Below are 13,037 nucleotides of genomic sequence, written 5' to 3'. Positions count from 1 at the left end.
CAAGAGGGCATCACAAGAGGGCATCACAAGAGGGCATCACAAGAGGGCATCACAAGAGGGCATCACAAGAGGGCATCACAAGAGGGCATCACAAGAGGGCATCACAAGAGGGCATCACAAGAGGGCATCAAAAGGTGGACTTGAGGAAACAGCCGAGGCGGTTTTGACCGCAAGTTAATTCCTGTTGCCCGGGACAGGAAGCCTGCACTTGCCTAGGCCAACTACTGACCTATCGAAGATGCAACCCACAACAGTGGCCTTGTTCCCGGGCAAGTGCACTTTATTGCATGACATCCATACCACGATAGCAAGTATATTTCAGAGCAAGATAGCAAGTGTATTTTATTCTCGGAGTGACGGCCACCGCTAAGACACCTGGAACAACCTCTGAGATGGAGATGAAATCCTGGAACGCGTCGTATACGAATGGACGACCTGGAACGACCACGACTCTGTTTTAGGGTGTCTGCGGCGTCTTGGAGGGTGTCTGTGGCGCCTTGGAGGGTGTCTGTGGCGTCTTGGAGGGTGTCTGGGGCGTCTTGAAGGGTGTCTGTGGCGTCTTGGAGGGAGTCTGTGGCGTCTTGGAGGGTGTCTGCGGCGTCTTGGAGGGTGTCTGTGGCGTCTTGGAGGGTGTCTGTGGCGTCTTGGAGGGTGTCTGTGGCGTCTTGGAGGGTGTCTGTGGCGTCTTGGAGGGTGTCTGTGGCGTTTTGGAGGGTCTCTGTGGCGTCTTGGAGGGTGTCTGTGGCGTCTTGGAGGGTGTCTGCGGCGTCTTGAAGGGTGTCTGGGCTTCTTGGAGGGTGTCTGGGGCGTCTTGAAGGGTGTCTGCGGCGTCTTGAAGGGTGTCTGTGGCGTCTTGGAGGGTGTCTGCGGCGTCTTGGAGGATGTCTGTGGCGTCTTGGAGCGAGTCTGCGACGTCTTGGAGGGTGTCTGCGGCGTCTTGGAGGGTGTCTGCGGCGTCTTGAAGGGTGTCTGTGGCGTCTTGAAAGGTGTCTGCGGCGTCTTGAAGGGTGTCTGTGGCGTCTTGAAGGGTGTCTGCGGCGTCTTGGAGAGTGTCTGCGGCGTCTTGGAGGGTGTCTGCGGCGTCTTGGAGGATGTCTGTGGCGTCTTGGAGCGAGTCTGCGGCGTCTTGGAGGGTGTCTGCGGCGTCTTGGAGGGTGTCTGCGGCGTCTTGAAGGGTATCTGTGGCGTCTTGAAAGGTGTCTGCGGCGTCTTGAAGGGTGTCTGCGGCGTCTTGGAGGGTGTCTGCGGCGTCTTGGAGGGTGTCTGCGGCGTCTTGGAGGGTGTCTGCGGCGTCTTGGAGGGTGTCTGCGGCGTCTTGGAGGGTGTCTGCGGCGTCTTGGAGGGTGTCTGCAGCGTCGTGGAGGGTGTCTGCGGCGTCTTGGAGGGTGTCTGGGGCGTCTTGAAGGGTGTCTGTGGCGTCTTGGAGGGTGTCTGCGGCGCCTTGGAGGGTGTCTGCGGCGTCTTGAAGGGTGTCTGCGGCGCCTTGGAGGGTGTCTGCGGCGTCTTGGAGGGTGTCTGCGGCGCCTTGGAGGGTGTCTGCGGCGTCTTGGAGGGTGTCTGCGGCGTCTTGGAGGATGTCTGTGGCGTCTTGGAGCGAGTCTGCGGCGCCTTGGAGGGTGTCTGCAGCGTCTTGGAGGGTGTCTGCGGCGCCTTGGAGGGTGTCTGCGGCGTCTTGGAGGGTCTCTGCGGCGCCTTGGAGGGTGTCTGCGGCGCCTTGGAGGGTGTCTGCGGCGTCTTGGAGGGTGTCTGCGGCGCCTTGGAGGGTGTCTGCGGCGTCTTGGAGGGTGTCTGCTGCGCCTTGGAGGGTGTCTGCGGCGCCTTGGAGGGTGTCTGCGGCGTCTTGGAGGGTGTCTGCGGCGCCTTGGAGGGTGTCTTCGGCGTCTTGGAGGGTGTCTGCGGCGCCTTGGAGGGTGCCTGTGGCGTCTTGGAGGGTGTCTGCGGCGTCTTGGAGGGGTGTCTGCGGCGTCTAGGAGGGTGTCTGTGGCGTCTTGGAGGGTGTCTGTGGCGTCTTGGAGGGTGTCTGCGGCGTCTTGGAGGGTGTCTGTGGCGCCTTGGAGGGTGTCTGTGGCGTCTTGGAGGGTGTCTGTGGCGTCTTGGAGGGTGTCTGGGGCGTCTTGAAGGGTGTCTGTGGCGTCTTGAAGGGTGTCTGTGGCGTCTTGGAGGGTGTCTGCGGCGTCTTGGAGGGTGTCTGTGGCGTCTTGGAGGGTGTCTGCGGCGTCTTGGAGGATGTCTGTGGCGTCTTGGAGCGAGTCTGCGACGTCTTGGAGGGTGTCTGCGGCGTCTTGGAGGGTGTCTGCGGCGTCTTGAAGGGTGTCTGTGGCGTCTTGAAAGGTGTCTGCGGCGTCTTGAAGGGTGTCTGTGGCGTCTAGGAGGGTGTCTGTGGCGTCTTGGAGGGTGTCTGTGGCGTCTTGGAGGGTGTCTGCGGCGTCTTGGAGGGTGTCTGTGGCGCCTTGGAGGGTGTCTGTGGCGTCTTGGAGGGTGTCTGGGGCGTCTTGAAGGGTGTCTGTGGCGTCTTGAAGGGTGTCTGTGGCGTCTTGGAGGGTGTCTGCGGCGTCTTGGAGGGTGTCTGTGGCGTCTTGGAGGGTGTCTGTGGCGTCTTGGAGGGTGTCTGTGGCGTCTTGGAGGGTGTCTGTGGCGTCTTGGAGGGTGTCTGTGGCGTTTGGAGGGTCTCTGTGGCGTCTTGGAGGGTGTCTGTGGCGTCTTGGAGGGTGTCTGCGGCGTCTTGAAGGGTGTCTGGGCTTCTTGGAGGGTGTCTGGGGCGTCTTGAAGGGTGTCTGCGGCGTCTTGGAGGGTGTCTGCGGCGTCTTGGAGGGTGTCTGCGGCGCCTTGGAGGGTGTCTGCGGCGTCTTGGAGGGTGTCTGCGGCGCCTTGGAGGGTGCCTGTGGCGTCTTGGAGGGTGTCTGCGGCGTCTTGGAGGGGTGTCTGCGGCGTCTAGGAGGGTGTCTGTGGCGTCTTGGAGGGTGTCTGTGGCGTCTTGGAGGGTGTCTGCGGCGTCTTGGAGGGTGTCTGTGGCGCCTTGGAGGGTGTCTGTGGGATCTTGGAGGGTGTCTGGGGCGTCTTGAAGGGTGTCTGTGGCGTCTTGAAGGGTGTCTGTGGCGTCTTGGAGGGTGTCTGCGGCGTCTTGGAGGGTGTCTGTGGCGTCTTGGAGGGTGTCTGTGGCGTCTTGGAGGGTGTCTGTGGCGTCTTGGAGGGTGTCTGTGGCGTCTTGGAGGGTGTCTGTGGCGTCTTGGAGGGTGTCTGTGGCGTTTTGGAGGGTCTCTGTGGCGTCTTGGAGGGTGTCTGTGGCGTCTTGGAGGGTGTCTGCGGCGTCTTGAAGGGTGTCTGGGCTTCTTGGAGGGTGTCTGGGGCGTCTTGAAGGGTGTCTGCGGCGTCTTGAAGGGTGTCTGTGGCGTCTTGGAGGGTGTCTGCGGCGTCTTGGAGGGTGTCTGTGGCGTCTTGGAGGGTGTCTGCCGCGTCTTGAAGGGTGTCTGCGGCGTCTTGGAGGGTGTCTGTGGCGTCTTGGAGGGTGTCTGTGGCGTTTTGGAGGGTCTCTGTGGCGTCTTGGAGGGTGTCTGTGGCGTCTTGGAGGGTGTCTGCGGCGTCTTGAAGGGTGTCTGGGCTTCTTGGAGGGTGTCTGGGGCGTCTTGAAGGGTGTCTGCGGCGTCTTGAAGGGTGTCTGTGGCGTCTTGGAGGGTGTCTGCGGCGTCTTGGAGGGTGTCTGTGGCGTCTTGGAGGGTGTCTGCCGCGTCTTGAAGGGTGTCTGCGGCGTCTTGGAGGGTGTCTGTGGCGTCTTGAAGGGTGTCTGCGGCGTCTTGGAGGGTGTCTGTGGCGTCTTGAAGGGTGTCTGTGGCGTCTTGGAGGGTGTCTGTGGCGTCTTGGAGCGAGTCTGCGGCGCCTTGGAGGGTGTCTGCAGCGTCTTGGAGGGTGTCTGCGGCGTCTTGGAGGGTGTCTGTGGCGTCTTGGAGGGTGTCTGTGGCGTCTTGGAGGGTGTCTGCGGCGTCTTGGAGGGTGTCTGTGGCGTCTTGGAGGGTGTCTGTGGCGTCTTAGAGGATGTCTGTGGCGTCTTGGAGGGTGTCTGCGACGCCTTGGAGGGTGTCTGGGCGTCTTGGAGGGTGTCTGTGGCGTCTTGGAGGGTGTCTGTGGCGTCTTGGAGGATGTCTGTGGCGTCTTGGAGGGTGTCTGCGACGCCTTGGAGGGTGTCTGGGCGTCTTGGAGGGTGTCTGTGGCGTCTTGGAGGGTGTCTGTGGCGTCTTGGAGGGAGGCGGCGTGCCAGAGTCTCGTCAAGGCAGTCCCGCCTCCCAACACCTCCCTGAACATAAAGTTTTTAAGAGATATTGAGACCATCAGCTGGGAGTGAACTGTTGATCACAGAACTGGTTTTTCCTCTCGCTTTGTCTCTCTCCCTGTCTCTCTTCGTTTCTGTCTTTCCCTCTTCCTGTCCGTCTGTCTCTGTCTGTCTCTCCTCAGTCGCACGTACTTCATAGTTCTTGTCTTGATGATTGCTTTAGACATCCTGGAAGGTTAGGTTGCTTAAATACTTCTCAGTGAAGCACAGAAGAGTTCCATGAACTTAAAGTTTCTTGAAGTTCATGGAAAAGTTCATTTCATGAAGTTCATGAAATGAACTTCAAGTTTCTTGAAGTTCATTTCATGAAGTTTCCATGAACTTCAAGTGAGGACCCCATCATTGAGAGATATAGGACCCCATCACTGCCAGATACAGTACCCCATCACCGCCAGATACAGGACCCCATCACCGCTAGATACAGGACCCCATCACCGCCAGATACAGTACCCCATCACTGTCAGATACAGTACCCCATCACTGTCAGATACAGGACCCCATCACCACCAGATACAGTACCCCATCACCACCAGATACAGTACCCCATCACCACCAGATACAGGACCCAATCACCACCAGATACAGTACCCCATCACCACCAGATACAGGACCCAATCACCACCAGATACAGTACCCCATCACCACCAGATACAGTACCCCATCACCACCAGATACAGTACCCCATCACCACCAGATACAGGACCCCATCACCATCAGATACAGTACCCCATCACCACCACATACAGTACCCCATCACCGCCAGATACAGTACCCCATCACTGCCAGATACAGTACCCCATCACCGCCAGATACAGTACCCCATCACTGCCAGATACAGTAACCCATCACTGCCAGATACAGTACCCCATCACCACCACATACAGTACCCCATCACCGCCAGATACAGGACCGCATCACTGCCAGATACAGGACCCTATCACCGCCAGATACAGGACCCCATCACCGCCAGATACAGTACCCCATCACCGCAGATACAGGACCCCATCACCACCAGATACAGTACCCCATCACTGCCAGATGCAGTACCCCATCACTGCCAGATACAGTACCCCATCACCGCCAGATACAGGACCCCATCACCGCCAGATACAGTACCCCATCACTGCCAGATACAGTACCCCATCACCGGTAGATACAGGACCCCATCACCGCTAGATACAGGACCCCATCACCACCAGATACAGGACCCCATCACCACCAGATACAGTACCCCATCACCGCTAGATACAGGACCCCATCACCACCAGATACAGTACCCCATCACTGCCAGATACAGTACCCCATCACTGCCAGATACAGTACCCCATCACCGCCAGATACAGTACCCCATCACCGCCAGATACAGTACCCCATCACCGCCAGATACAGTACCCCATCACTGCCAGATACAGTACCCCATCACCGCCAGATACAGTACCCCATCACTGCCAGATACAGTACCCCATCACTGCCAGATACAGTACCCCATCACCACCACATACAGTACCCCATCACCGCCAGATACAGGACCGCATCACTGCCAGATACAGGACCCCATCACCGCCAGATACAGGACCCCATCACCGCCAGATACAGGACCCCATCACCGCCAGATACAGGACCCCATCACCACCAGATACAGTACCCCATCACTGCCAGATACAGTACCCCATCACTGCCAGATACAGTACCCCATCACCGCCAGATACAGGACCCCATCACCGCCAGATACAGTACCCCATCACTGCCAGATACAGTACCCCATCACCGCCAGATACAGTACTTCATCACTGCCAGATACAGTACCCCATCACTGCCAGATACAGTACCCCATCACCGCCAGATACAGTACCCCATCACCACCAGATACAGTACCCCATCACTGCCAGATACAGTACCCCATCACTGCCAGATACAAGACCCCATCACCGCCAGATACAGTACCCCATCACTGCCAGATACAGGACCCCATCACCGCCAGATACAGGACCCCATCACCGCCAGATACAGTACCCCATCACTGCCAGATACAGTACCCCATCACCACCAGATACAGGACCCCATCACTGCCAGATACAGTACCCCATCACTGCCAGATACAGGACCCCATCACTGCCAGATACAGTAGCCCATCACTGCCAGATACAGTACCCCATCACCGCCAGATACAGTACCTCATCACCGCCAGATACAGTACCCCATCACCGCCAGATACAGTACCCCATCACCGCCAGATACAGTACCCCATCACTGCCAGATACAGTACCCCATCACCGCCAGATACAGGTCCCCATCACCGCCAGATACAGGACCCCATTACCACCAGATACAGTACCCCATCACTGCCAGATACAGTACCCCATCACTGCCAGATACAGGACCCCATCACTGCCAGATACAGGACCCCATCACCGCCAGATACAAGACCCCATCACCGCCAGATACAGGTCCCCATCACCGCCAGATACAGGTCCCCATCACTGCCAGATACAGGACCCCATCACCGCCAGATACATGACCCCATCACCGCCAGATACAGGTCCCCATCACCGCCAGATACAGGACCCCATCACCGCCAGATACAGGTCCCCATCATCGCCAGATACAGTACCCCATCACTGCCAGATACAGTACCCCATCACCACCAGATACAGTACCCCATCACTGCCAGATACAGTACCCCATCACCGCCAGATACAGGTCCCCATCACTGCCAGATACAGGTCCCCATCACCGCCAGATACAGTACCCCATCACTGCCAGATACAGTACCCCATCACCGCCAGATACAGGTCCCCATCACCGCCAGATACAGTATCCCATCACCGCCACATACAGTACCCCATCACCGCTAGATACAGTACCCCATCACCGCCAGATACAGTACCCCATCACCGCCAGATACAGTACCCCATCACCGCCAGATACAGTACCCCATCACCACCAGATACAGGTCCCCATCACCACCACATACAGTACCCCATCACCACCAGATACAGGTCCCCATCACCACCAGATACAGTACCCCATCACCACCAGATACGGTACCCCATCACCGCCAGATACAGTACCCCATCACCGCCAGATACAGTACCCCATCACTGCCAGATACAGTACCCCATCACTGCCAGATACAGTACCCCATCACCGCCAGATACAGGTCCCCATCACTGCCAGATACAGGTCCCCATCACCGCCAGATACAGTACCCCATCACTGCCAGATACAGTACCCCATCACCGCTAGATACAGTACCCCATCACCGCCAGATACAGTACCCCATCACCGCCAGATACAGTACCCCATCACCGCCAGATACAGTACCCCATCACCGCCAGATACAGTACCCCATCACCGCCAGATACAGTACCCCATCACCACCAGATACAGGTCCCCATCACCACCAGATACAGTACCCCATCACCACCAGATACTGTACCCCATCACCGCTAGATACAGTACCCCAACACCGCCAGATACAGTACCCCATCACCGCCAGATACAGTAGCCCATCACTGCCAGATACAGTACCCCATCACCGCCAGATACAGTACCCCATCACCGCCAGATACAGTACCCCATCACCGCCAGATACAGTACCCCATCACCGCCAGATACAGTACCCCATCACCACCAGATGCAGTACCCCATCACCGCCAGATACAGTACCCCATCACTGCCAGATACAGTACCCCATCACCGCCAGATACAGGTCCCCATCACCGCCAGATACAGGACCCCATTACCACCAGATACAGTACCCCATCACTGCCAGATACAGTACCCCATCACTGCCAGATACAGGACCCCATCACTGCCAGATACAGGACCCCATCACCGCCAGATACAAGACCCCATCACCGCCAGATACAGGTCCCCATCACCGCCAGATACAGGTCCCCATCACTGCCAGATACAGGACCCCATCACCGCCAGATACATGACCCCATCACCGCCAGATACAGGTCCCCATCACCGCCAGATACAGGACCCCATCACCGCCAGATACAGGTCCCCATCATCGCCAGATACAGTACCCCATCACTGCCAGATACAGTACCCCATCACCACCAGATACAGTACCCCATCACCGCCAGATACTGTACCCCATCACTGCCAGATACAGTACCCCATCACTGCCAGAAACAGTACCCCATCACCGCCAGATACAGGTCCCCATCACTGCCAGATACAGGTCCCCATCACCGCCAGATACAGTACCCCATCACTGCCAGATACAGTACCCCATCACCGCCAGATACAGGTCCCCATCACCGCCAGATACAGTACCCCATCACCGCCACATACAGTACCCCATCACCGCTAGATACAGTACCCCATCACCGCCAGATACAGTACCCCATCACCGCCAGATACAGTACCCCATCACCGCCAGATACAGTACCCCATCACCACCAGATACAGGTCCCCATCACCACCACATACAGTACCCCATCACCACCAGATACAGGTCCCCATCACCACCAGATACAGTACCCCATCACCACCAGATACGGTACCCCATCACCGCCAGATACAGTACCCCATCACCGCCAGATACAGTACCCCATCACTGCCAGATACAGTACCCCATCACTGCCAGATACAGTACCCCATCACCACCACATACAGTACCCCATCACCGCCAGATACAGTACCCCATCACCGCCAGATACAGGTCCCCATCACCACCAGATACAGTACCCCATCACCGCCAGATACAGTACCCCATCACCGCCAGATACAGTACCCCATCACCGCCAGATACAGTACCCCATCACCGCCAGATACAGTACCCCATCACCGCCAGATACAGTACCCCATCACCGCTAGATACAGCACCCCATCACCACCACATACAGTACCCCATCACCGCCAGATGCAGTACCTCATCACCACCAGATACAGTACCCCATCACCGCTAGATACAGGACCCCATCACCGGATACAGTACCCCATCACCGCCAGATGCAGTACCCCATCACCGCCAGATTACAGAATACATCACCCAACAACATACATTCACTCCTGACACCCCCTCCCCCCCCCCCACGACAGCTCGACCCCAAACCCAACTTCGCACATTTCTACCGCCAATTATTGTCTACTTAATTAGGCAGTAGCGCAGTGATTAGCATGAACCACTGATCTCGTGGGTACAAGACCAATTTAGAAACCATGAATTTGTATTTGGCATTCAGCAGCGACCACTGTTTAGCCCACTGCGGTAGAATATATTTACTGGCGGCAGCGCCTCAATGTCGCGACCCAGAGAGGGAACACCTGCTGCATTGTCAACACCTTTATCCACCTCTTTGGAAGAAGCGTTTGAGCAGTGATTGACACTTGTGTATTTATCATGTTAGCTTCGATGCAACACTGTATGTGTGGTGGACAGGGGGGAGGGGGTGTTGTGAGGTGGGGGGGGGGGTTAGGGGTAGGATTAGGGGGGGAAGGGGAAGGCTGAGGGGACGTAGGAAGGGGAAGGCTGAGGGGACGTAGGAAGGGGAAGGCTGAGGGGACGTAGGAAGGGGAAGGCTGAGGGGACGTAGGAAGGGGAAGGCTGAGGGGACGTAGGAAGGGGAAGGCTGAGGGGACGTAGGAAGGGGAAGGCTGAGGGGACGTAGGAAGGGGAAGGCTGAGGGGACGTAGGAAGGGGGAGGCTGAGGGGACGTAGGAAGGGGAAGGCTGAGGGGACGTAGGAAGGGGAAGGCTGAGGGGACGTAGGAAGGGGAAGGCTGAGGGGACGTAGGAAGGGGAAGGCTGAGGGGACGTAGGAAGGGGGAAGCTGAGGGGACGTAGGAAGGGGAAGGCTGAGGGGACGTAGGAAGGGGAAGGCTGAGGGGACGTAGGAAGGGGGAGGCTGAGGGGACGTAGGAAGGGGAAGGCTGAGGGGACGTAGGAAGGGGAAGGCTGAGGGGACGTAGGAAGGGGGAGGCTGAGGGGACGTAGGAAGGGGAAGGCTGAGGGGACGTAGGAAGGGGTAGGCTGAGGGGACGTAGGAAGGGGAAGGCTGAGGGGACGTAGGAAGGGGAAGGCTGAGGGGACGTAGGAAGGGGTAGGCTGAGGGGACGTAGGAAGGGGAAGGCTGAGGGGACGTAGGAAGGGGAAGGCTGAGGGGACGTAGGAAGGGGAAGGCTGAGGGGACGTAGGAAGGGGGAGGCTGAGGGGACGTAGGAAGGGGTAGGCTGAGGGGACGTAGGAAGGGGAAGGCTGAGGGGACGTAGGAAGGGGAAGGCTGAGGGGACGTAGGAAGGGGTAGGCTGAGGGGACGTAGGAAGGGGAAGGCTGAGGGGACGTAGGAAGGGGAAGGCTGAGGGGACGAAGGAAGGGGAAGGCTGAGGGGACGTAGGAAGGGGGAGGCTGAGGGGACGTAGGAAGGGGAAGGCTGAGGGGACGTAGGAAGGGGGAGGCTGAGGGGACGTAGGAAGGGGAAGGCTGAGGGGACGTAGGAAGGGGAAGGCTGAGGGGACGTAGGAAGGGGAAGGCTGAGGGGACGTAGGAAGGGGGAGGCTGAGGGGACGTAGGAAGGGGAAGGCTGAGGGGACGTAGGAAGGGGGAGGCTGAGGGGACGTAGGAAGGGGGAAGGCTGAGGGGACGTAGGAAGGGGGAGGCTGAGGGGACGTAGGAAGGGGGAAGGCTGAGGGGACGTAGGGAAGGGGGAGGCTGAGGGGACGTAGGAAGGGGGAGGCTGAGGGGACGTAGGAAGGGGAAGGCTGAGGGGACGTAGGAAGGGGAAGGCTGAGGGGACGTAGGAAGGGGGAGGCTGAGGGGACGTAGGAAGGGGAAGGCTGAGGGGACGTAGGAAGGGGAAGGCTGAGGGGACGTAGGAAGGGGAAGGCTGAGGGGACGTAGGAAGGGGGAGGCTGAGGGGACGTAGGAAGGGGAAGTCTGAGAAAGGTGTCTGCCTGCTGGAATTCCCCTCAGGGAAAGAAATTTTAGGGTAGCGACGAAAAGTTGTCTTCAAGGAAGTTCGGCCAGACAAAAGATGCTTTGTGGAGCGCCTGAGGGAGGAGGAGGAGGAGGAGCTCTTTTGGCGCAGAGGTAAGAGCTCTCAGGCGCTCACACATACACCACAATACTTTGAGCTCCCTGGCGCTCACGTGGCGCAGTCATCAGCAAGCGTTCACTTGCTCTATGAACCGCTTTGGGTGAGATCACAGCCGGGCATCCTCCTCCTACGCCCTCGTGAAGGAGGGTTCGTAACAGCCACAACACCGAATTACTTGAGCCCTCTCAACTAACTCTTTATTCCGCTATCTTATGATAACCAACGTAGCAAATTCAACGTGTTATGAGAAGTTGGAGCTCACAATAATCCTCCTTTTCTATACTTGGGTTAGATAGGTTAGGTGGGTGGCTTGGGTTTAGATAGGTTAGGTGGGTGGCTTGGGGTTAGATAAGTGAGGTGGGTGGCTTGGGGTTAGATAGGTTAGGTGGGTGGCTTGGGTTTAGATAGGTTAGGTGGGTGGCTTGGGGTTAGATAGGCTAGGTGGGTGGCTTGGGTTTAGATAGGTTTGGTGGGTGGCTTGGGTTTAGATAGGTTAGGTGGGTGGCTTGAGGTTAGATAGGTTAGGTGGGTGGCTTGGGGTTAGATAGGTTAGGTGGGTGGCTTGGGTTTAGATAGGTTAGGTGGGTGGCTTGGGTTTAGATAGGTTAGGTGGGTGGCTTGGGTTTAGATAGGTTAGGTGGGTGGCTTGGGTTTAGATAGGTTAGGTGGGTGGCTTGGGTTTAGATAGGTTAGGTGGGTGGCTTGGGTTTAGATAGGTTAGGTGGGTGGCTTGGGTTTAGATAGGTTAGGTGGGTGGCTTGGGTTTAGATAGGTTAGGTAGGTGGCTTGGGGTTAGATAGGCTAGGTGGGTGGCTTGGGTTTAGATAGGTTAGGTAGGTGGCTTGGGTTTAGATAGGTTAGGTGGGTGGCTTGGGTTTAGATAGGTGAGGTGCGTGGCTTGAGGTTAGATAGGTTAGGTGGGTGGCTTGGGGTTAGATAGGCTAGGTGGGTGGCTTGGGTTTAGATAGGTTAGGTGGGTGGCTTGGGGTTAGATAGGCTAGGTGGGTGGCTTGGGGTTAGATAGGCTAGGTGGGTGGCTTGGGGTTAGATAGGTTAGGTGGGTGGCTTGGGGTTAGATAGGCTAGGTGGGTGGCTTGGGGTTAGATAGGCTAGGTGGGTGGCTTGGGGTTAGATAGGTTAGGTGTGTAGCTTGGGGTTAGATAGGTTAGGTGGGTGGCTTGGGGTTAGATAGGTTAGGTGTGTAGCTTGGGGTTAGATAGGCTAGGTGGGTGGCTTGGGGTTAGATAGGCTAGGTGGGTAGCTTGGGGTTAGATAGGCTAGGTGGGTAGCTTGGGGTTAGATAGGTTAGGTGGGTGGCTTGGGTTTAGATAGGTTAGGTGGGTGGCTTGGGTTTAGATAGGTTAGGTGTGTAGCTTGGGGTTAGATAGGTTAGGTGGGTGGCTTGGGGTTAGATAGGCTAGGTGGGTGGCTTGGGTTTAGATAGGCTAGGTGGGTGGCTTGGGGTTAGATAGGTTAGGTGGGTGGCTTGGGGTTAGATAGGTTAGGTGTGTAGCTTGGGGTTAGATAGGTTAGGTGGGTGGCTTGGGGTAAGATAGGCTAGGTGGGTGGCTTGGGGTTAGATAGGCTAGGTGGGTGGCTTGGGTTTAGATAGGTTAGGTGTGTAGCTTAGGGTTAGATAGGTTAGGTTGGGTGGCTTGGGGT

The 13,037-nt window shown here is 57.5% G+C and overlaps 1 protein-coding gene across 1 annotated transcript in view; it reads right to left on the bottom strand.

Annotated features, from left to right (window-relative positions):
• Positions 1-457: 457 nt before the first annotated feature.
• Positions 458-13,037, bottom strand: part of LOC138358592 (SUMO-interacting motif-containing protein 1-like) — a 16,532-nt gene continuing 3,952 nt past the window's right edge. The window contains exons 2-3 of the mRNA XM_069316660.1: positions 2,051-4,012; positions 458-1,944 (exon numbers count right to left, since the gene is read on the bottom strand). Coding sequence (XP_069172761.1) covers positions 458-1,944; positions 2,051-4,012 — 3,449 coding nt within the window. The remainder of the gene's footprint in view (positions 1,945-2,050; positions 4,013-13,037) is intronic.

Source organism: Procambarus clarkii, chromosome 84, assembly GCF_040958095.1.
Source record: "Procambarus clarkii isolate CNS0578487 chromosome 84, FALCON_Pclarkii_2.0, whole genome shotgun sequence".
Taxonomy (NCBI): domain Eukaryota; kingdom Metazoa; phylum Arthropoda; class Malacostraca; order Decapoda; family Cambaridae; genus Procambarus; species Procambarus clarkii.
Note: the sequence above shows the minus strand (reverse complement) of the source record. Positions and strands in the feature narration are given on the sequence as shown.